The sequence below is a fragment of the Ovis aries genome, chromosome 2 (assembly GCF_016772045.2).
Source record: "Ovis aries strain OAR_USU_Benz2616 breed Rambouillet chromosome 2, ARS-UI_Ramb_v3.0, whole genome shotgun sequence".
Lineage (NCBI taxonomy): Eukaryota > Metazoa > Chordata > Mammalia > Artiodactyla > Bovidae > Ovis > Ovis aries.
This window is the reverse complement of record NC_056055.1, coordinates 102,078,660-102,103,157: the sequence shown is the minus strand read 5'-3', so window position 1 is coordinate 102,103,157 and position 24,498 is coordinate 102,078,660. Positions and strand designations below refer to the sequence as shown.

The 24,498-nt window shown below is 46.2% G+C and overlaps 3 protein-coding genes across 7 annotated transcripts in view; 1 reads left to right on the top strand and 2 right to left on the bottom strand.

The window, feature by feature from the left end:
- Positions 1–4,255, top strand: part of CCDC25 (coiled-coil domain containing 25) — a 76,200-nt gene extending 71,945 nt beyond the window's left edge. For 4 of the 5 annotated variants that reach the window (XM_060409534.1, XM_060409532.1, XM_060409533.1 and 1 more), the window contains one exon: positions 142–4,255. In XM_060409534.1, the coding sequence (XP_060265517.1) occupies positions 142–342 (201 nt within the window). In that variant the 3' untranslated portion in view covers positions 343–4,255. The remainder of the gene's footprint in view (positions 1–141) is intronic. The other variant, XM_060409540.1, reaches the window with a different exon arrangement.
- LOC101108030 (archaemetzincin-2-like) lies at positions 3,170–20,697 on the bottom strand. The gene has a single exon (XM_060409541.1). It carries the CDS (start codon positions 6,080–6,082, stop codon positions 5,483–5,485), a length of 600 nt encoding a protein of 199 aa, XP_060265524.1. The 5' UTR covers positions 6,083–20,697; the 3' UTR covers positions 3,170–5,482.
- The window catches only part of SCARA3 (scavenger receptor class A member 3), a 34,939-nt gene continuing 29,769 nt past the window's right edge, over positions 19,329–24,498 (bottom strand). Inside the window, exon 6 of the mRNA XM_027964600.2 lies at positions 19,329–21,068. Coding sequence (XP_027820401.1) covers positions 20,617–21,068 — 452 coding nt within the window. The 3' untranslated portion in view covers positions 19,329–20,616. The remainder of the gene's footprint in view (positions 21,069–24,498) is intronic.

Genomic DNA, 24,498 nt, shown 5'->3' with positions numbered 1-24,498 from the left:
TTGCAGGCAGATTCTTTACCGTCTGAGCTACACTATTGCCTAGTGTTTATCAATTTAATTAGGCTTTTAAAAGATCTTCACTATTCAACTGTCTTTTTGCAATTTCATTAATTATTGCCCTTTATTATTTCTTTCTTTCAGGTGGCAAAAGTGATAAAGAACCCACCTGCCAATGCAGGAGACACAAGAGATGTGGGTTTGATCCCTGGGTTGGGAGGATCCCCTGGAGGAAGAAACAGCAACCCACTCCAGCATTCCTGCCTGGAGAATCCCATGGACAGAGGAGCCTGGCAGGCTGCAGTCCATGGGGTTGCAAAAAGCTGGACACAACTGAGCACATAGCACACTCTTTATGTGTATTTCTGTGTACATCTTCAAACTTTTTAATTTGGACACCGGACTCATTAATTTTAGCCTGTCTTTTTTTCCATTTTTAATATATGTTTAAGACAATTCATTTTCTCCCCAAGTATGCCTCAGCTACACTCCTCACCTTCTGAGACTTAGTCTTTTCATTACAAAATAATTTTAAAATAGTTTCTTTATTTCAGCCCAGTCTTGATTATACTTCGTTTTTTGACTCATGAGGTTTTGGAAGTGAATTTCTACTTTTGTATGGTTGTTTTAAAAAATGAGTGTCAATTTACATTCAGTGAAAAGCACAGACCATGTGTATATAAGTTTTACCAAATGCATAAATCTGTATAGACTACATCTCTCTCAGTATATAGACCATGGCTGTGGCAGCAGAAAGCTGCCTTATGCTTTTCATATCAATAAGTGCTCTTCCTCTACACAACACAAGGCAGCAACCCTTCTCATCTTTTAGCATCACACAGCAGCTTTACCTCTTCTAAAATTCACTATAAATGGAATCACACTATGGATTTTTTTGGTGTCTAGCTTTTTTCTTCAATATAGCTTGTTTTTTTGTGTTCCTATGATGTTGATTGTAGTTTTTTTGTTCCTTCCTCCTTGTCTTAATCTCATCCCACTTCTTCTCTCCACTCCTGCTTTTGACTGGTTCATATTCCATTGCATGAAAATACCGCAGTTTATTTATCCATTCCCCTGTTGGTGGATATTTGGGCTGTTTCCAGTTTTCAGCAATTATGATGAAGGCTGCTATGAATGTTTTTGTGTAAGTCTTTTTGTGGAATATGTTTTTATTTCTCTTGGGTAAATATCTAGGCATGGAGGTGTTGAGTCATAGAGTAAGTGCTTGTTTGCCCTTACAGGAAACTGCCAGTTTCCCAGAGATGTTCTTCCATGTTCACACTCCCACCAGGAACACCCTCACTAACACCGGATGCTCTAAGTCTTTTCATTTTTAAACATTTATTTATTTATACGTGTGGCTGCGCTGGGTCTTTGTTGCTGCATGTAGGCTTTCTCTGGTTGTAGCGAGTGGAGGCCACTTTTTGTTGTGGTGCTTGGGCTTCTCATTGCAGTAGCTTCTCTTTTCACTGATCGTGGGCTTGAGGTGCAAGCACTCAGTAGTTGTGGCACACGGGCTTAGTTGCAATGCAGAATGTGGAATCTTCCCAGACCAGGGATCGAACCCATGTCTCCTGCATTGGCAGGCGGATTCTTATCCACTGTACCACCAGGGAAGTCCCAGGCTTTTTAATTATTTTAGTGAGCAAGGTGTGGTATTCTAGTTGTTGTTGTTTTTTAAAAAAATCAGTTTTACTGATGTATGATTTGCATACAATAAAATGCATACATTTTTAAGGATGTAATTTGATGAGTTTTAATAAATGTCTACAACTGTATCACCACCCACCCTAATTAAGATATACAATATTTCCATCACCTCACAAAATTCCTTCATGCTCCTTTTCAGCCAATTACACTCTATTTTTGCTCCAGATAATACTACACTGATTCCTGTAGCCCGCCAGGCTCCTCTGTCCGTGAAGTTCTCCAGACAAGAATACTGGAGTGGGTAGCCATTCCCTTCTCCAGGGGATCTTCCCTTCCCAGGGATCTACCCAGGGTGTCTTGATTTGCAGGCAGATCCTTTACCGTCTGAGCCACCAGGGAAGCCCCAAGCTTATTCCTATCACTTTTGATTTGTTTTGCTAATTCTAGAATTTCATATAAATGGACTCATACATGAGATACTTTCCCTCTCTTTTTTGGTATGGCTTCTTTCATCCAGCATAATTATTTTCTTTTTTTATTGCTGAATGGCATTCCATTGTGTGGATGAACCACAACTTGTTTATCCAGTCTGCTGACAGTGGATATTTGGTTTGTTTTTACTTTTTGCCCATCATGAATAAACCCTTTTATGAATGTTCTTGTGCAAATGTTTTTTGGATATATGTTTTTATTTCTCTTGGATAAATTCCTAGGAGTGGAATGACTGTACCCTACAATAGGTATATTTTTAACCTTGTAAGAAACTACCAAACTGTATTTCAAAGAGATTGTATCATTTTACATTGCCATCCTAACACTTGACATGGTCTGTCTTTTTAATTTTAGCTATTCTAACAGGCATGTAGTGGTATCTCATGGTGGTTGTACTTTGTTTTTTCCTAATCACTAATCATATTGATCATCTTTTCATGTACTAATGTCTTTTGGGAAGTGTCTGTGCAAGCATTTCATCTATTTTTGTGGGCTGTTTATCTTCTTGGTACTGAGTTACAAGAGATATGCATATATTTATAAATTATTTGTCAAATATTTTCTTCCTATGTGTAACATGCCTTATTATTTACTTAACTGGCTCTTTTAATGTGAGATTTTAAATTTATGAAACCTACTTTATTAGATTTTTCTTTTATGGTTAACATAATTCTTTGGCACTCCAAGATCATGAAGGTTATTTTCCTACATTTTATTCTAGAAAATCTATAATTTTAGTTTTGATCTTTAGATCTTGATCCTCTTGAATTAATTTTTGTGTATAATATGAAATAGGGGTGAAGAGACATATTTTTTTCCATTTAGATATTCAACTGTTCCAGTACCATTGTTGAAGAATCTTTCTTTTTCTTATTGGTTTCTTTTTGTGCCTTTGCAAAAAAAAAAAACCAACTCAGTTGACCATTTAATATTGAGCTTTTTCCTGACTACTCTTGTTCCATTTGTCTGTCTATCTTTTTGCCAATAGCATACTGTTTTGATTACTATATGTTCATAGTAACCACTCAAATCAGGCAATGTAAGCCCTCCAGATTAGTTTTTTTTTTTTTTCCAGTATTTTTCTCTCTTCTTTTTTGCTATTATCTGTTAGCATCAGCTGCTAATTTGTTTGGGATTGCATTGACTGTGTATCAATTCAGAAAGAATTTATGATATTGAGTCTTCCAATCTGTGAACATGTAATCTCTACATTTATTCTGGTCTTTTAAAATTTCTGTGAGCAACATTTTATAATTTTATATGTAGATATTTTATACATATTTTGTTAAATTTATTCCCAAATATTTTGTGTTCTTTGGTGCTCTCATAAGAGATTTGTTAACACTTTTCAATTTTTTGTAACTAGTCTATAGAGATACAACTGATTTTTATATATTAATCTTGTATACTCTGCCCTGATAAGCTTTTTTTTTAGTAAAAGTAAAGTTTTTTTTTTTTTTGTAAATTCCTTAGGCATTTCTACAGATGGCATTGTTATGCTTATAAACAGACAATTTTGCTTCTTTTCTAGTCTTTATATTTCCTTTGCTTATCTTATTTCACTGGCTAGGACAGTCAATTAAATGTTGAATGCAAGTGGTGAAGGTCTACACTCATGTCTTGTTTTTTATTTAAGAGAGGAAGCATTTGGTCTTTCACCGTTATGTATGTTGTTAGCTGAAGGATTTCCATAAGACTTAATCAAAGTTTGAAGTTTCCTTTGAGTCCTATTCTGCCAAGGGTTTTAAATTGTTTCTGTATTTCAACAATTGTTTTTGCATCCACTGAGATGATCAAATGATTTTTTTCTCCTTTATTCTGCATGTATGATGAACTATATTAGTAGATTTTCAAATGTTGAACTTATAACATTACTGTGATAAACCCCACTTAGTCATGATAAATTACCTTCTTTATATATGACTAGATTTGATTTTCTAATACTGCTAGTTCAATTTATTTTTTTTGCATTTAAATTCATTAAATAAATGAGAATTATTGGTCTGTGATTTCATCTCTTCTTACAATACTTTATTGCTTCCCTCCTATTTTGAAAAAGTCTGTGTAATATTGATATTTATTCCTTAAATGTTTGAAATAAATACAGAAGAAACAATCTAAGCCCAGAGTTTTCTTTAGATAAAAATTTAAACTATGAATCCAATTTTTAAAAATATATATAGTGCTATGGAGATTTTTTCTATTATTTTATATTTCTGTGGTTTTGTCTTTCAAAGGATTCTTCCATTTCACCCAGACTGTTGGATTTAGTGGTATAACCATGCTCAAAATATACCTTTTTTATCCTTCACTGTCTGTAGGATCCATAGTACAGCCCCTCTTTCATTCCTAAAACTCATCATCAGTTTCACTAAGAGTTTATCAATTTTATTTATATTTCAAAGAACCAACTTTTGACCATGTTGATTTTCCTTATTGTTTGTTTACTATTTTATTGATTTTGACTTTAATCTTTATTGTTTTCCTGAAATGCCCTATGCTTTTACATTTCTTTTTCTAGCCTCTTAAGCCAGAGATGTAAATCAATGATTTAAAAAGCTTTTTTTCCTGTCTTAATATAGTCATTTAAAGCTCTGAATTTCCTTCTAAGCACTGCTTTATCTGCATCCAACAAATATTGGTATGTTTGTGATTATAATATCAGTTCAGGATGAATATTCACTGGTTGTTGGCTACAGTGTTCTCATGTCATTGGCTCCAACTGGTGGATGAAAAGTGAAAATGAAAGTCGCTCAGTCATGTCCAACTCTTTGCAACCCCATGGACTGTATAGTCCATGGAATTCTTCAGGCCAGAATACTGGAGTGGGTAGTGTTTCCCTTCTCCAGGGGAGCTTCACCAACCCAGGGATCGGACCCAGGTCTCCCGCATTGTGGGAAGATTCTTTACTAGCTGAGCCACAAGGGAAGCCCAAGAATCCTGGAGTGGGTAGCCTGTCCCTTCTCCAGGGGATCTTCCTGACCCAGGAATTGAGCCAGAGTCTCCTGCATTGCAGATGGATTCTTTTTTTTTTTTTTTTTTTATGGATCAGCACTTTTATGTAAATTATCTCAAAACAACACAGTGAAACAGGTATTATTAGCTCCAAGGTGGTGCAGGCAGTGAACGGCAGAGCTGGGCGGAAGGGAACGGACCCAGATCATCAGGGCTTATCCAGAGCATCCTTTCCACTATGTCAGGATGCTGCACCAGAAATGCTACAAGGCCTTCACATCTAAACTGTAATTGGAAGGGGGAAAAAAACTGTAATTGGTTGGAATTTTTTCTCTCTTTCAAATTCTTCACAAAGAGTCTCAAGCTGAGCAAATTTCTACCAACAATGTCAAAAAGGAATACCCTCTGTCAAAGAGGCCTGTCCAAAGACAAAATTCCAGGAATCTCTTGGGTAAAGATCGATCATCGTTATTCCCACAACACAAAAGGCATCTTCCGGTTTCTTCTTTTTTAAGAACGTCAGGATCTGCCCTGCATGAATCTGAAGGTTCCGTGTGCTATCGTTGACTCTAAAGGAACACCTGGTTGCAGAGACAGGAATCGGCTCTAGGAGTTTGACTGTCAATCCATAGAAGAAGGCTTCACAGTAGCCCTTGAGCCATTTCAAATATTCTTCACTGATACTTCTGGTGTTTCCCAGCAATCCAATGCACTGTATGTAAATAGTCTGCTTCCCTGAAGAAGGGCTCTTTCTGTGAAGATCACTGAAAAACTCTTCAAAGTCTTGGGGAGCCTCAGGATGGGAGATTATCCAGTCCGATGGTGAATGCAAAGTAATGGGTCCAAAGAGATCGCTGCCTGGCCGGAAGGCCTCATTCAGCAAGCGCTGCTCCCTGGGGTCCAACTGCTCATACTGCTTCACAAGCTCTGGGTTCTTTGAGATGAGGGCCGTCTTCAGAGTGTGTTCAGAGTGCAGTACTGTTTGCATACTGACAGGTCTCTTCCGCTCACACGGCGTCCCCTAGAGAGGTCATCCCTCCGTGTGACTGTCTCACAGCTGCTCCTGGGGGGGTCCTGCCGGGCGTCAACGCCTCCCTGCAGATGGATTCTTTACCAACTGAGCTATGAGTAGTATTGTTCAAATCTTCTATATTCTTACTGCTTTTCTGCTTATTCTTTTAAGAAATGTTAAAAGAGATAAGAATAAGAATAAAAGCTTATTCTTTTAGGCTTTGGTGCTGTGGCTTTAAAGTGAGTTTACAATCAATCTACATACACATGCTTGTGGATAATTGCCACGTGTATGCCAACCAACCACTCAGGGGACACTCTGTGCAGATTTCTAGGGCTCCTTCTCTGCTCAGCTACCTCCTGCCCAGTACTCCTGTCTGGTATCCAACTCCAAGCTGCCATGACAACCCCAAACTCTGACCTCTGTTTCATCCACCCTATGGGATCACTGCTGCCCATTTGGGCCCTCTTCTTTGGGGGGTGGTTTGGAAAGCGTTCTGGGCAGGAAGCCTCAGTGAATCTGCAGCTCACCCTCCTGCACTGAGCATAGTACGTGCAAGTAAGTAAGGGCCAGCAAGTACAAACAGCTAGCAGCAGCTTGGAAATGTTGAACGAGTGAACAGATTCAGTGGGATGCCCACTGAATTTCAGTTTAAATGTTTCTATGGAAGAAGGTTGCTCTGCGAAGCTGAAGTAAGAACAAGATGGATGATGGGTAGCAAGGAAATTCCAGATTATAAACTTTGGGGTCAGGCTTTTTGGGGGCATTTAGTGGTTTTGACAGTTTAGAAAAAGAAGCAATTGTTAGGTTGTAAATCTGGATACAATTATCATGTGCAGATTCTTTCTTCCTTTCATTTAAGGGAGCTCTGCCTTGTCACAAGGAACAACTTCAGAAACAGTAGAGTTGGTTTAGGGCAATAGTGTTCAAGTATTTTTTTTTTTTTTGCGCTTTTTAAAATATAAATTTGCTGGGAACCCCCAAAATAAAAAACAAACAAAAAAATATAAATTTATTTTAATTGGAGGCTAATTACTTTACAATATTGTATTGGTTTAGCCATACATCAACATGAATCCGCCACGGGTGTACACATGTTCCCCATCCTGAACCCCCCTTCCCACCTCCCTCCCCATACCATCCCTCTGGCTCATCCCAGTACACCAGCCCCAAGCATCCTGTACCCTGCATCAAACCTAGACTGGCAGTTCATTTCACATATTATATTATAAATGTTTCAATGCCATTCTTCCAAATCATCCCACCCTCACCCTATCCCACAGAGTCGAAAAGACTGTTCTATACATCTGTGTCTCTTTTGCTGTCTCGCATACAGGGTTATCGTTACCATCTTTCTAAATTCCATATATATGCGTTAGTATACTGTATCGGCATATTGAGTGCAGCACTTTCACAGCATCATCTTTCAGGATTTGATTTTCTCCCTTTGTTTCTTGATGAGTCTGGCTAATGGTTTGTCAATTGTATTTATCCTTTCAAAGAACCAGCTTTTGGCTTTGTTGATTTTTGCTATGGTCTCTTGTTTCTTTTGCATTTATTTCTGTCCTAATTTTTAAGATTACTTTCCTTCTACTAACCCTGGGGTTCTTCATTTCTTCCTTTTTGACTTTTTTCTTGTTTCTTGGAGTATGCCTGTATAGCTATGAACCTTCCCCTTAGCACTGCTTTTACAGTATCCCACAGGTTTTGGATTGTTGTGTTTTCATTTTCTTTCATTTCTATGCATATTTTGATTTTTTTTATTTCTTCTGTGATTTGTTGGTTATTGAACAGCGTGTTGTTCAGCCTCCATATGTCGGAATTTTTAATAGTTTTTCTCCTGTAATTGAGATCTAATCTTACTGCATTGTGGTCAGAAAAGATGCTTGGAATGATTTCAATTTTTTTAAATTTACCAAGGCTAGATTTATGGCCCAAGATGTGATCTATCCTGGAGAAGGTTCCGTGTGTGCTTGAGAAAAAGGTGAAATTTATTGTTTTGGGGTGAAATGTCCTATAGATATCAATTAGGTCTAACTGGTCTCTTGTATTATTTAAAGGTTGTGTTTCTTTGTTAATTTTCTGGTTAGTTGATCTATCCATAGTTGTGAGTGGGGTATTAAAGTCTCCCACTATTATTGTGTTACTGTTAATTTCCCCTTTCATACTTCTTAGTATTTGTCTTACATATTGCGGTGCTCCTATGTTGGGTGTATGTCTATTTATAATTGTTATATCTTCTTCTTGGATTGATCCTTTGATCATTATGTAGTGACCTCCTTTGTCTCTTTTCACAGCCTTTGTTTTAAAGTCTATTTTATCTGATATGAGTATTGCTACTCCTTCTTTCTTTTGGTCTCTATTTGTGTGGAATATCTTTTCCAGCCCTTCACTTTCAGTCTGTATGCATCCCTTGTTTTGAGGTGGGTCTCTTGTAGGCAGCATATATAGGGGTCTTGTGTTTGTATCCATTCTGCCAGTCTTTGCCTTTCGGTTGGGGCATTCAACCCATTTATGTTTAAGGTAATTATTGATAAGTATGATCCTATTGCCATTTGCTTTATTGTTTGGGGTTCAGGTTTATACACCCTTTTTGTGTTTCCTGTCTAGAGAAGATCCTTTAGCATTTGTTGGAGAGCTGGTTTGGTGGTGCTGAATTCTGTCAGCTTTTGCTTGTCTGTAAAGCTTTTGATTTCTCCTTCATATTTGAATGAGATCCTTGCTGGGTACAGTAATCTGGGCTGTAGGTTATTTTCTTTCATCACTTTAAGTATGTCCTGCCATTCCCTCCTGGCCTGAAGATTTTCTACTAAAAGATCAGCTGTTATCCTTATGGGAATCCCCTTGTGTGTTGTTTGTAATTTTTCCCTTGCTGCTTTTAATATTTGTTCTTTGTGTTTGAGCTTTGTTAATTTGATTAATATATGTCTTGGAGTGTTTTGCCTTGGGTTTATCCTCTTTGGAACTCTCTAGATTTCTTGGACGTGGGTGATTATTTCCTTCCCCATTTTAGGGAAGTTTTCAACTATTATATCCTCAAGTATTTTCTCATGGTCTTTCTTTTTGTCTTCTTCTGGGTCTCCTATGATTTGAATGTTGGGGCATTTAACATTGTCCCAGAGGTCCCTGAGATTTTCCTCATTTCTTTTAATTCGTTTTCTTTTTTCCTCTCTGATTCATTTATTTCTACCATTCTATCTTCTACCTCACTAATCTTATCTTCTGCCTCACTAATCTTATCTTCTGCCTCCGTTATTCTATTTGTTCCCTCCAGAGGGTTTTCGGTCTCATTTATTGCATTATTCATTATATATTGACTCTTTTTTATTTCTTCTAGTCTTTGTTAAACCTTTCTTGCATCTTCTCAATCCTTGTCTCCAGGCTATTTATCTGTGATTCCATTTTGTTTTCAAGATTTGGGATCATTTTCACTATCATTATTCGGAATTCTTTATCAGGTAGATTCCCTATCTCTTCCTCTTTTGTTTGGTTTGGTGGGCATTTATCCTGTTCCTTTACCTGCTGGGTAGTCGTCTGTCTCTTCATCTTGTTTATATTGCTGTGTTTGGGGTGGCCTTTCTGTATTCTGGCAGTTTGTGGAATTCTCTTTATTGTGGAGTTTCCTTGCTGTGGGTGGGGTTGGATGGGTGGCTTGTCAAGGTATCCTGGTTAGGGAAGCTTGTGTCAGTGTTCTGGTGGGTGGAGCTGGATTTCTTCTCTCTGGAGTGCAATGAAGTGTCCAGTAATGAGTTATGAGATGTCAGTGGATTTGGGGTGACTTTGGGCAGCCTGCATATTGAAATTCAGGGCTATATTCCTGTGTTGCTGGAGAATTTGTGTGGTATGTCTTGCTCTGGAACTTATTGGCCCTTGGGTGGTGCTTGGTTTCAGTGTAGGTATGGAGGTGTTTGAGCTCCTGTCGATTAATGTTCCCTGGAGTCAGGAGTTCTCTGGTGTTCTCAGGATTTGGACTTAAGCCTCCTGCTTCTGGTTTTCAGTCTTATTTTTACAGTACCCTCAAGACTTCTCCATCTATACAGCATTGTTGATAAAACATCTAGGTTAAAGATGAAAGGTTTCTCCACAGTGAGGTATACCCAGAGAGGTTCACAGAGTTACTTGGAGATGAGAAGAGGGAAGAGGGAGATAGAGGTGACCAGGAGGAGATGAGGTGGAATCAAAAGAGGAGAGAGCAAGCTAGCTAGTAATCACTTCCTTATGTGCACTCCACAGTCTGGACTGCTCAGAGGTGTTCACGAAGTTATACAGAGAAGAGAAGAGGGAGGAAAGAGACAGAGGTGGCCAGCATGATAGAGGAGAAATCAAAAGGAGAGAGCCAGATCCAGTGAGTAATCAGTTCCCTAAGTGTTCTCCACCGTCTGGAACACACAAAGAGATTCACAGAGTTGGGTAGAGAAGAGAAGGGGAGGGAGGAGATAGAGGCGACCTGGTGGAGAAAAAGGAGAGTCCAAAGGGGTAGAGAGCAGTCAAGCCAGTAATCTTGCTCCCAAGTAAAAACGGGTACTGAAGATTGGGTTCTTAAAGGTACAAAATTGATAACAAATACCAAAAAGCAAAGATTAAAAATCTAGAGTAGAGGTTAGATTTTCAAAAATTCAATATTAAAGAAAAAAAGTCACAAAAATTATAAAATATATATATATGAAGTTTGCTTTAAAAAATAGGGTCTCTTTTTTTTTGCAAAGTAATAGTAGGTTATAAAATGAAAATTAAAGGAGTAATAGAGGACTTAAAATTTTTTTTAAATTTAAAAATTAAAGAATGATAGTAAAAATAGTAAAAATATATCTAGGACTTTCTCTGATGTTGTTGTGGGCAGTATGGGGTCAGTTCATTTGTGGATAGTTCTTTGATCCGGCTTATATTTCTCAAGATCTATAGGCCCTTTCCTATGTAGTCAGTAGTAACTGCTGCTGCATGCTGCTAAGTCGCTTCAGTCGTGTCCGACTCTGTGCGACCCTATAGACGGCAGCCCGCCAGGCTCCCCCATCCCTGGGATTCTCCAGGCAAGAACACTGGAGTGGGTTGCCAGTTCCTTCCCCCAGTACTAAGTACGGGGTTTTAATCTATTGCACCTGTCACTTCCAAGGAGGTTCCCTCTGTTTAGCTTCTTCTGTTTGTTGGTCTCTTCATTGTCTAATTTCCGCCCTGACCCAAGGGGCGGCGGTGGACACTTTTTTAGGCTCATTTGTTCAGTCGTGCTGTGAGGAGGGAAGGATGCTGAAAACAAATAACACTGGTGTGTGTTCACAGTGTCTTGGCAACACTGGGTTTGCCCCTGCTCACAGCGTGTGTGCTTACCCTGTCTACACTGCTTAGGCTCTAGGTTGCTCTGCCGGGAGCTCTGTGAGGCTGGCCCTGGGTTGCATGCTGCTCAGGTTCGGGCACTCGGGTACTCCTCAAAGGCGCAGACTAGGCTGGGCCTGCATTTTGTGCCCTTCCCAGGTCCGAGCAGCTCAGGTGACCAGGTGTTTGGCCAGCGCGGTCGCTGCAAGTTATCACCTCCCCCATCCCTGTGGCTCAGTTTTCTGGGTGTACAACCGGCACACCTTCTCAGGTGGATGTTGACCGCCCAGAATCCCAAGAAGTCTTGGTTAGCAACGAAGCCTGCTTGCAGTTTGGTAGATAATTGCCCCCTTCTGGCTCTGGCTGCCTGTCACCGGAGGGGAATGGGCCGGTCTGCAGCTGGCTAGCTCTGTTCAGTCCTTTGTTCTGTGAGCAGGCCTGACGGTGTCTTAGGTTAGGGCTTTTTGCGTAGCTCTGTTCAGTCCTTTGTTCTGTGCGCGGGCCTGGTGGTGTCTTAGGTTAGGGCTTTTCACGTGGTAGCTATCCCACAGTCTGGTTTGCTAGCCCAGGTTAGTTCGCTCAGATTGCCCTTGGGGCATTCAAGCTGGTCCTTACCCTAAGCAATGCAGCCCATGCCTCCCTGCCCAGCTCCTGAATGCTAGTGGCGGGTGCAGGCATCTGCGCTGCTTCTCCGCTGGGGGAGTTACCGTTGGGCTCGTAATCTATGGGTTTTAATTATTTATTTGTTTTCCCTCCTGGTTATGTTGCCCTCTGTGGTTCCAAGGCTTGCCACAGACTCAGCAGTGAGAGTGTTTCCTGGTGTTTGGAAACCCCTCTTGATTTTAAGACTCCCTTCCCGGGACAGAGCTCCGTCCCTACCTCTTTTGTCTCTCTTTTTATCTTTTATATTTTTTCCTACCTCTTTTTGAAGATAATGGGCTGCTTTTCTGGGTGCGTGCTGTCCTCTGCCAGCATTCAGAAGTTGTTTTGTGGAATTTACTCAGTGTTCAAATGTTCTTTTGATGAATATGTGGGGGAGAAAGTGGTCTCCCCTTCCTATTCCTCTGCCATCTTAGGACCCTCTCGTGTTCAAGTATTTAGATCACACCCACCATTAATAAAAAAAAAAATTGGAGGATCATTTCTTTTATCTCCTAATAAATGTAAATTTATTTATGAATTATTTTCCATGTTTCTATTATTGTTAATGTCTCAAACTAAAATTGCACTTAGAATGATGTTTATCATGAAGGATAATAACGTTAAATTTATTTTCAAGTCATAATTTTTATCATTTCATACTTTTTTCGGTCAAATCTGATTGTGTGAAAACAAACTGTGACCTTGAATGAACAAAACACAAGAAGAACATTGTTTAAAATTTAAAAGTTTGTTCCTTTCCCCCCTGGAGGATTTGGCTGGGCTCCCATTTTGGAGACCTTGGGTTTAGGGAAAAGGCCATAGGGAGGTTTCTGTGGATCTCTGCTTTCTCAGGCCCCACTGAATTCCCAATTTCACCATTGTGTAAGAAGTAGCTCTGAGACAGGCTGGGACCTGGGTCCCTTTGCTGCCGTCCTTGTATGTGGACAAACATCTTCTCAAGGAACAAATTATAAAGAAATTATAAGAGACTAAAAATAACCTCATGCATGTACCGTTAGAGCAAATTCTGGACAAAAAGATACAAAAAGATGAAAAAAAAAATCCAACTTGCTTTTCCAGTGGCTCGGCAACAAAGAATTTGCCTGTGGTGCAGGAGCTGCAGGAGACATTGGTTCAGCCCCTGGGTCGGGAAGATCCCCTGGAGAAGGAAATGGCTACCCACTCCAGTATTCTTTCTTGGAGAATTTCATGGACAGAGGACCCTGTTGGGCTACAGTCCACAGGGTCATAAAGAGTCAAACATGACTGAAGGAACTTAGCACTCATACACACCACTTCTGAAGAGCCAGGAGCAAAAACAGGGTTTTGGGAGCAGAAGCCAGTCGTTGCAAATGTCCCCGGCACTCAACACCACCTGCGGGCTGGACAAACCAACTAAGCCATCCTCTGGCCTGACCCCTGGACACATCTCTATCCTTGCTCCATATGAGGAACCAGCTCACCCTCCTCCTTGGGGAGTGAGCAAAGGAAACTGTTGTTTGTTCTTTCTCCCTGCTGTTGCAGCAGGGGCCATAATAAACTCTTGCCTGAATTCTTGTCTGGCCTCTTGTCTATTTCTATTGCTTGGGGAAAGCCAAGAACCTTGGTTGATATCAGCTCAGCATAGCTGGCTTCCATTAATCCTGGGTTAGGATTCAAATTACATCTCTGTGGCATTGAGCAACTTACTTTTTTGAAGCTGGTTTTCTGACCTATTAAATGTAAATACATTTAGTTCCTGAGGATTAAATGAGGTACTGTAGTCAACTCATTGGAAAAGACCCTGATGCTGGGAAAAATTGGGGGCAGGAGGAGAAGGGAGTGACAGAGGATGAGATGGTTGGAGAGCATCGCTGACTCGATGGACATAAGTTTGAAAAAATTCTGGGAGATGGTAGAAAAAGAAGCAACTGTCAGGTTATATATCTGTATACAGTTATCATGTGCAGATTCTTTCTTCCTTTCGTTTAAGGGAGCTCTGCCTTGTTGCAAGGAACAACTTCAGAGACAATAGAGTTGACCTAGGGCAAAGGACAGGGAAGCCTGGCATGCTGCAGTCCACGGGGTTGCAAAGAGTCGGACATGACTTGCCGGCTGAACAGCAAGTGCATAAATAAAAATATTTTTTCCCTTTCTTTACTTCTTACATTCCTGGTTCTCAAATTTTATAAAATATTTTTTCCCTTTCTTTATTTCTTACATTCCTGGTTCTCAAATTTTATACGGGGGCATTGGAATGCCCTAGAGACTTCTCCCCCTCATTCCTCCTATCCCACCCCATCTCTGTGGTCTTGAAGCAATGGGTTTGGGGTGCAGACCTGCAGTCTGCATTTTCACTGGCTCCCAGGTGGTTGAGCCCACTGAGCGCACTGCACCAGCCTTCGTGTCTCTCCCATGCCATCAGACACAGAGCCTTGCCCTTTGAAGCGTTCAAGAGAAAATAAAAGGACTGAACAGGTACAGGCAAGGAAAATAGATGCCCAGGGAGTCTGCTCAGTGCACCGCCCACCTATGTGTCCAGGCAGCTCCTTGCCAGCTGGGCCCACCCTGCTGGAAAGCACGGTATGGTCAGAGCGTGTTTGTCAGCTCTGCACTCTCTGGTCTCCTCTCCTGTGGCTCTGTTTTGACAGGTGTGTCCAGCGCTGGCATGGGAGATGTTGCCAGCTCAGCCCTGGCCGGGGAGAAAGAGCAGGAGGAAGGCCCCAAGGTTCTGCCCAGACCCCTGTGCTGCCTCAGCTGGAGGGGCACCTGCCAGGGAGAAAGGTGGGCCAGTCTGGGGTTTTTAGAGGTGCTCAAGGATGTGTCCCAGGCCTGTGGCCTCCAGGAAGGCTCTTGTTCTGCTTAGAAAAAGGCCCAGAGCTCCTCAAGGTTTCGTACATCTGGTGGTGATGAACACAACTCAATGGTGAAAGCCATGATTCTAGCCCACTGACTGCACCCCACTGCCGCCACCTCCAAGTCTGGATTCAGATTTTCCTGCCTTGGCCTTGGCCTTGGCTCATCCCAGGAGAAAAACCATGCAGGGCAGGAAAACCCTTGGTCAGAGTTGTAGGACAGGAATCGGGCCACATCTGGTGACTCCCAGATGGAGTCGAGGATGCCCTCTTTGTTTCTGGATCAAGAAACTGGAGGTCAGAGAGGGCAGTGCTGGGCTGACAGTCCCCTGACACACAGAGGACCCAGCAGAGAACAAACACAACCCACTCCCATTCCATGTTCACTGAGGGACTCTATCATGAAGCACCACCCCTAATCACCCCGCTGGACGCGGGTAGATCCGTTTCCCAAAGTTTACACACAGAACAACATATTGATTCACAGTGGTTGTAGCAAACCTTTATGATTCTGGCTGCCGGCCCCACCAGCCCCTGTGGTCAGCTCTTAGGACTTTTTAGCAATATTTACAATGGTCCAGAGGCCCTGAGGAGAGTGAAAAAGTTGGCTTAAAATTCAGCATTCAGAAAACTAAGATCATGGCATCTGGTCTAATCACTTCATGGCAAATAGATGGGGAAACAATGGAAACAGTGACAGACTTTATTTTGAGGGGCTCCAAAATCACTGCAGATGGTGACTGCAGCCATGAAATTAAAAGACACTTGCTCCTTGAAAGAAAAGCTATGATCAACCTAGACAGTATATTAAAAAGCAGAGATATTTCTTTACCAACAAAGGTCCATCTAATCAAAGCTATGGTTTTTCCAGTAGTCATGTATGGATGTGAGATTTGTACTATAAAGAAAGCTGAGCACTGAAGAATTGATGCTTTTGAACTGTGTTGTTGGAGAAGACCCTTGAGAGTCTCTTGGACTGGAAGGAGATCCAACCAGTCCATCCTAAAGGAAATCAGCCCTGAATATTCATTGGAAGGACTGATGCTGAAGCTTAAACTCCACTACTTTGGCCACCTGATGTGAAGAACTGACTCATTGGAAAAGACCCTGATGCTGGGAAAAATTGAAGGTAGGAGAAGGGATGAGATGGTCGGATGGCATCACCAACTCGATGGACATGAGTCTAAGCAAGCTCCAGGAGTTGGTGATGGACAGGGAAGCCTGGCGTGCTGTAGTCCATGGGGTCCAAAGATTCGGGCATGACTGAGTGACTGAACTGAACTGAAGGGAACTGAAATGGGATGCCGAGAAGGGCCGTGTTAGTGGGGCGGCGGGGAGGGGGAGGCTGTTTGATGAAATGAGACAGAGAGAGGGATTGTGTGTGTGTGTGTATACGTGTAGGGGGGCCACTTTCTGGGGAATGTACATCATTTGCTGCCTGATGGATCTAACCAACAGCCAAGTTGCTGAAAAACCCGAGACATGAGAAATTGCATTGCCCAGGAACCCAGACGCTGGAGTTCTGATCCCTGTTGGGCAGCAAGCCCCTCAGGCCCTTCTCAGCCTTTGGTTTCTCACTTGAATAGCAAAGCGTTTGAGCCAAGTGAGTCACCAGCTCCTTCCTGGCTCTAATCATGCAGGGAAGGTGGGTGGGTGTGTGCGGGAGCTCATGTTCTGGCTGCTCATCTGCAGAGGGAAGTGGTGAGTAATGCTGTCCTTCAGAAAGCCTGGGTCTGTAGGATAAACACCAGCATGAGTTTGCCTGATGTTTATGGGATGGTAACTGTCGCTGGGGTTCCGGCACTGACTTGTGTCCCTGCAAAATCCATATATTGAGACCCTGACCCTCAGTGTGACTGTACCTAGGGCGAGGGTCTTAGGATGTAATGAAGGTTAGCACGTGCGCATGTGTGCCCAGTCATGTCCGACTCCTTGTGACTCCATGAACTGCAGCCCTCCAGGCTCCTCTGTCCGTGGGATTCTCCAGGCAAGAATACTCGAGTGGGTTGCCATTTCCTTGTTCAGGACATCTTCCTGACCCAGGGATCGATCCGGGGTCTCCTGCACTGCAGCAGACTCTTTACCGTCTGAGCCACCAGGGAAGCCCCCTGGGAAGCCCAGTGAAGGTTAAATGAGGTCATAAGAGAGAGGCCCTAATCCGATAGGACTGCAGCCTTCCAAGACAAGAACGACAGCTCTCCCTCTGCCTTTCTATCCCTCTGAGTGTGTGTGTGTCTCTCTCCCCTTCCCCCACGCATCTCTCTCCCCACCACCACACGATGGCACAGCCAGAAGCCAGGAAACGTGGGCACCTCGATCCTAGACTTCCAGCCTCTAGAACTCCGAGAAAATAAATTTCTCTTGTTTGAGCCACCCAATCTGTGATATTTTGTTATGGTGGCCTTGGCTGACTAATTTGCTGGGAAACTGGCCAAGAGCATCATTTTATTTAATCCCCTCAGTGGCCTCTTGGAGTAGGTACAATTATAACCCCTACTTTATAGGGGAGGAAACAGAAGAGAAGTTAAATTACCCAAGACTGAGTTTCAATAGAGATATATCTAAAAACTCATTAACTATGTGAGTTTGGGAAGCTAATTAATCTCTCCAAGCCTCAGTTTCCCCATCTGTAAAATGGGAATAATAATAATAATATAGATACAGTAAACATAGAGGGGCTTCCCAGGCGGCGCAGTGGTAAAGAATCTGCCTGCCAATGCAGGAGATACAAGAGATGCAAGTTTGATCCCTGGGTTAGGAAGATCCCCTGGAGGAGGAAATGGCAACCCACTCCAGTATTCTTGTCTGGGACCTAGCGGGCTGCAGTCCATAGGGTTGCCAAGAATTGGACATGACTGAGTGACTGAACACATGCACATACTCCATCAAAATGCTGGATTTTCTAGCATTGCTCATAATGATTTCACACACAGCATACATAGAGACTACATATAGCTCCATTACACATTGTAGTGAGGGTTAAATGAGTTAATATGTGAAGTGCTTAGGATGGTATTCTGCTGCACGCTAACTCTTCCATCAGCATTTGCTATGATTGTTACTCTTCAGGTTATTCTATTCCTCTGTTGACAAACACAGATTTTGTGGCCAGTTTTGTTCTCGACTCTTGTTCTTGTACCTCTGATTTTTTTTTACAGAGTGAACCCTCTCCCTCTGTGGTAAGACCCCTGAACCCACAGGGTAAGTGATCAGATTTTGCCCTCCTAAGGCTGGGAACTAGAAATTGTATAGGGCTGGGCCCTTTGGTGGTGAGCAGTGACACTGATACACTGGGCCTCATGCAAACAGAAAATGCCGATCAGCAGGAAGGGGACAACGAGGAGCAAAGGGAGGGGACCACTGAGAAGAGAGAGGAGACTGGTGTGTTCTCTGGAAGTGAAGATGGGGGCTTGAGACGCCGGCAGTTCTCCACATCTATTCTCCCCAAGACCGAGCTCTGCATCAAGTTTCCATGGGCTTGATTTTACCTGCCGTATCCTCCTGGGCATAAATTGTTGTTGTTTGGTCTCTAAGTCGTGTCTGACTTGGCAACCCCATGGATTACGGCACGCCAGCCTCCTCTGTCTTCCACTGCCTCCTGCAGTTTGCTCAAATTCATGTCCATTGTCCTGAGTGCCCCCTCCCTATTTCCTTGCTCGAGCTTGAGAGGGCTTCTGCGACCGGGGGTGGTGGCATGAACTGAGTCCATGGGGTGGTCCCAGGGATGGGCTCCAGGTGCCTGCCTCCACTCTGTGCTGGTGAACCAAGCTGATCCCCCCAAACCGCACAGCCAGGGACGTGTCAGTGGCGATTGTCCAGGACCCAGGGGTTTTTCTTCTGTATTTCTGCTTATGTTCTGAGAGCACCTCAGTGTTTGATCCCTGTGGGCTCGTCTCTCATTCCAGCCCCTGGCTCATCCCTTGGAACTGATCCCAGATCTCACTTCCTGGATCAGGCCGGCTGACTCACAAGGCCCCAGGTGTCCTTTGTTTCCTGAGGACGCTGGAGGGCCAGGCCCTCTGCGGCAGGTCTGGTCTGCTTTCCTCCTCCTTTTCTGCCTTGTCTCTTCATCTTAGAGACAAGAGGAGGAAGAAGCAGGTAACTCTCGGCATCCAGTCTTTTCCAATCTTGTCTTAGCCCAAGCGCTCCAGGACTCTGCTGCAAGATTAGTAAATTCACGTGGCTTCCACTAGGTTCCTGCTTGCTGTGGGTAATCCCTCAGCCATCTTGGCCCCTTGGCCCCTTGAGGACCACTGGGAAGGCCCAGCGGAGCTCAGTGTTTTCAGAGTCAGGGGCTGAGGGTTCAGACCTGGACTCCACAGTGGGACTGAATATCTAAGGGACCTTTTACCCCCTGGTTCCCCTTCAAAGGCCAGGTGAGGTGGAGACTGAAGGCATCATGACCCCCATCAGGCAGAAAGGATCAGAAGACAACTCCCTCCTGGAAACAGGTCTTTACTGAGTGGATGATACTAGGTGGCATGATATCATATGTAGACAGGAGAACTACACGCAATTGGGGTGGTGGGAGTGCAAGCCAGTTGCACACCTGTTACAAGAAGGTGGGTGGGGGTCGTCGATAAGGCTTCTGGATGGGGGAGAGGCCGGTCTCTGGGTGAGGTCAAGGAGGGAACAGCTGCAAGCACCCAGCCTGGAGGAGGGGTCGTTATCTGTTAGGACACAAAGGGATGAAGCTTCACTGGGAGCTCACCATGCTGGGGACGGCCCAGCGCTCCTGCTGCCAGCTATGCAGGAAGTGGGGTGAGGGGTGATGTCAGAGGGGTGTGACCCCTCCCCTCGTCTGGGGTTGCTGTCCCTGCAGAGAGGCCTTGGGCAGTCTGGGTCACTGTGGGGTGAGATCGGGGGGCAGGAGGAGAGCCAGTCGGGGGTAGCCCTCCCCCGGTCACCAGAGAGGTCACCCCAGGATTGCAGTGGGGCCTCCTCCTTTGACAGAAAGTTCCAGGGCTAGGAGAGAGCCCTGGCGCAGATGGAATTCCTGCTTGGTTTCTTCCTGGGATGCTCCTGGAGGCAGACACAAGGATGAAGCCAAGAAGGTTTCTGGAGGTGCAGGAAAAAAAAGGCTGAACTGCCGGGGATGTAGTCCTCAGGGTCCAGGTGGAGATGCTCTGTCCTGTGCAGGGCAGGGGTGGGCCTGGGACCCTGTTCCCATGGTTAAGGGGGAGGGTCTTGTGGTTGCCAAGCCCACCCTGTCCCTGGAGTTTGAACCATAATTCCCCGCCCCCCTGCACCCTTCACCCTTCCTCCCAGGGTCTTTTCAACCCCTGGGAGCCTCAGGGAACTGCCGGCCAACTAGAATGGGGTGAAGATGCTAGAAAGACTGGTGTTGGCCACCCATTCAGAGCCAGAGTCCAGACTATCCCCCCTGAGGTAGCCACCTCCCTGGCAGGCTCATCACAGGAGAGGGCGCTTCTCTTAACCTCTCCTCCCACCCAGCCAGGGAAACCCAGTCAGCCGCCCTGGCCAGCAGGGACATGCACTCTGTGTGTGTGTGTGTGTGTGTGTGTGTGTGTGTGTGTGTGTGTGTGTGTGTGCTGCTTTCTGTGGTAAGTCACTACTGGGGAGCCCAGAGGTGCAGGGACAGGCCTGGGGGAACCCCCTTTGGGGTCAAAGGACCACACGTCTGTAGGTGTGGCTTTATAGGGGCCTCTCTGTGCCAAAGCCCACTCCCTGCCTTTTGCGTGGCAGTTTCCAGGACTGGACTTCTCTTCAGTCGCTGCTCTGGCTTCCTGGTGGGCCTGGGGGCCCGGGGAAGCCAGGGGGACCCTGGATCCCTGGCTCGCCCTTCGGCCCCATGGGCCCCCGCTGGCCCGGGGACCCTGTCTTCCCGGCGATCCCTGGTTCTCCCTGAGGCCCCTCTGGCCCTGGAGCCCCCGGGGGGCCCTCTGGTCCTGGGGGCCCCACGTCCCCCTTGGGGCCCGGCTGTCCTCTTGCGCCCCCAGTTCCAAAGCTGCCCTTTGACCCTTTGAGGCCTGGGAAACCCCTGGGGCCAACTGGCCCCCTTTCTCCCACAGGCCCAGGCTCCCCAGGCTGCCCCTGGGGACCCTGGGGTCCTGGGGGCCCCAAGCTGCCAGGGTCTCCTTTTGGTCCTTTGCCGCCAACAGGCCCTTTCACGCCCACATCTCCCTTGAGTCCTCTGGGTCCTGGAGGGCCGGGGGCACCTAGGGTCAGAAAGAAGAGGGCAGAAGTCAGTCTACGAGGACAGGTCTCCTGAGGCTGTCCCATGAAGTGGGCGCCAGGCGCTCTGACACCCAAGGGTCTGAAGTCCCAGGTCTGCCAACTACTGGCTCTGAGGGTTCAGGCTGCTGACATGACCCCTCTGAGTTGGCCTGGCCAGCTGTGAAAGGGGGCTGAGAATCTTAAGTGAGGCTGGGAGCCCATCCCGAGCTCACATGCATAGGTGTTTGGCACAAGGCCTGCACCAGGCGGGCACTCATAGTTCTAACCTCAGGACCGGGCTCGAGTACCATATGGGCACTCAAGTGGAAGGCTGAGAGAGCTGGATGTGTCCAGGCAAAGGCCGCGGCCATCCAGGATCATCTGTTTTGCTCTGGAGACCAGCCTGGACACTAATACTCATTATGGACTTCAACTGCTTTGGTCCTTACCTCCTGCCCCACCCCCATCCCAACCCCAGGCTTCACCCGTGACCTTTGGGCACCTGGGACCAGGAGTGGAGTCAGGTGACATGGAGGAGAAAGCCAAGAAAGTGATGTGCAAAGTGAGGTGTGAGAAGTAGATGCCTCCCGGTGTGAGTGAGTGGGAATAACAACAAACCAGAGAAAGGCAGCTCCTCCAGGAAGCCCTCCCTGACCACTCCAGCCTCTCCTCTGAGCTCTTGGAGCTGCTACTTTTTGAATCTTTTATTTGACATGTAGGAAGAGAAGTCACAGTATAGTGAAAGCAAATCCGTGGTTTCTCTCTAGTGGACCCCACTGAACTGTGGGGCCCCAAGAAGATAGTGAGGACCATGCCTCCCATCACCTGCCCTGGGCATGGAGCTTAGGTACACAGCAGGGAAATCTCAGTATATGCTTGAAAAGGGGACACACCAAACAGTTCTGGACCCCTAGCTCCCACCCAGCTCTGGTGTAGGGCCTGGGGGAGATGCCAGGATGAATTCCTTCTCTTTTAATTAGTTTTTATTTGCAGTATAGTTGCTTTACAGAGTTGTGTTAGTTTTTGCTGTACAGCAAAGTGAATCAGCTATAGTGCTAATGCTAAGTCACTTCAGTAGTGTCTGACTCTCTGCGACCCTGTGGATTGTAGCTCTCCAGGCTCCTCTGTCCAAGAGATTCTCCAGGCAAGAATACTGGAGTGGGTTGCCATTTCCGCCTCCAGGGGATCTTCCTGACCCAGAGATCAAACCCAGGTCTCCTGAATTGCAGGCAGATTCTTTACCGTCTGAGCCACCAGGGAACATATACACATCTCCCTTCTTTTTTTGGACTTCCTTCCCATTCAGGTCACCCACCACTGTCTATTGAGTAGGGTTCCCTGTGCTATCCGGTAGATTCTCATTAGTTATCTGTTTCATGCAGAGCATCAATACTGTATATGTGTTCCTCCCACCTCCACCTACATGCCCTTCCCAAACAGCCCAGCCTAGTGCCCAAAGCAAGGGTCAGATGACCTTAACCACCTATATGCCTGCTGCTCAGATCAGAGTCACCACCTCTCAGAGCTGTACCGACCTTCAGGACACAGGTCAGAGTGTGGCCATCAATCCGGCCTAAGCAGGTAGGATGCCCCAGGGCTAGAGGAGAGAGTACCCTCTGGCCTGGTGAGGACATGAATTGCAGAGAATGGCTTTAGCCCCCTTGGGGTTAAGGTGCAGCAAAGCCCTGGCTTTCTTCAGTGGTCTGGGCACCAGCTTATGGGATGGGGGGGTGGAGACAATGACCCCAGGGCTGGGAGGTGAATTCTCATGCCCACGCTCCGCTCTCCCCGAGAACTCAGCTGTAACACCATCGCCTTTGCAAGAGAATCCTGGAGTTTTTGAGCTCGGTAGGGGCTAGTCCAACTCCTACATTTCACAGAGGAGGCAAGCAGAGAAGCGACCTGGTAGCCCAGGGGTCCCCAAGCAGAAACCAGAAGCTGGGTGGGCCCCTTGAAGAGAAGGGATCCTCTCTGCAGGAGCTGGGAACACTTCCAGGGGGCTCGACCCAGTTCCGCAGCCCTGGGGCCCTCTCCCTGCTGATGCAGACACTGCCTCCGTCTGTCCTGGCCTCCCCCCACACTTCCACCCCCGCTCATCTCCCTCTCGGAGGGTTTCTAAGTGGAGCAGAGAGTCATTGAACACCATCCTCCAATTACGATCTAAACTGGAAATCAGAGCCCAGACATACTCAGCCCCAATGAGGCCAATAAAAACCTGTTCCGGGCCACCTCCTGTCCATGCCCACCTCCCACACACAGCGGGGCTGTGGCCTGTGTGGGCTCGGCTCACGTGGCCCGCCAGCAGTACCGGCTGGCATGCCGTCATCGGCTGGCTGGAGTGGGCGTGGGACGGGCTGGCGGTGGTGGCAGTGACCAGGGAACAGCTTGACCCGCCCTTCTGTCTGCAACGATAGTCTGCAGCACAGCGGCCAGAACAACAGGGCACAACAAGGGCACAGGGAGATGGCTGGCAGGGACCTCCGCCCCCAGTCTGGCAGGAATGGCTGGGAACCAGCCTGTCCTCACTCCCAGCTCTGGCCTGGGCACCTGGGGCAGCCGGGGCGGGGGTGGGGGCTGGAACAGCACAGCCATTCGGAGGTGGAGAGACTCCTGCAGGCTGTTCACGTGGAAGGGAGTCTGAGGGCACGAAGCGACTCTGGGCAAGGCGCTGCCCATCGGTGCTCACATCATCTATCTCCCTGAGATCGCACTTGACAGTCCCCCAGGGCACGGCGGCTCCACCAGCAGCCCTCCTTCCGCCTATGTCCCTCCTGCTCTAGGAACACGCTGCCCAGGGCTTGCCCCAGCACCCTGGTCCCTCTCTCTCTCAACCTAGGATCTCTCCTGTGACTTCCACTCTTGTTCCATGGGTGGATGGTTCCCAACCCCAGCCTGGACTCAGGAAATGCCTGTGAAGTCTTATCTGGACAAGGACGCTCACAGATCCACCAGGAGCCCCCTGCCCCTCCCTGGGACACCCCGCCCTCCTGCACCACCCTTTCCAGTGTACGCCCTCTGCTCCTTGGCCCCTGAGGGCACAGCAGCCAGCGGAAGGATTTCTCAGGGTTTCTGTGCCAACAGCAGGGGGTAGAAAGAGCAGAGAACAAAGGCTTCTGTTTGTTCCTCCCCTCCAGCCTCCTCAGGAGCCGCTTTCTGGGGAAGCTCTTGGGCGGCTTTCCCCTGGTGGGAAAGGCCGGGGGCCCCATGCGCAGGGTGAAGGTTGGAGCAGAAGCCTGAGTCTCACTGTCCCCTCTCCAGTGCCCCAGGACTGCAGCCCCCAGGGCCCGAGGAAGGAGGCCTGCCAGGAAAGAGTCACCTCCCTCTCCACAGTCTCTCCATGCCTGCCGCTGCCGACCCGTCTCTGAGAACCCATGGAGGGCTCCTAGGTGGTGGCTTGATGAGGACATCCATCGGGGAGGCTCCACTGGGGGC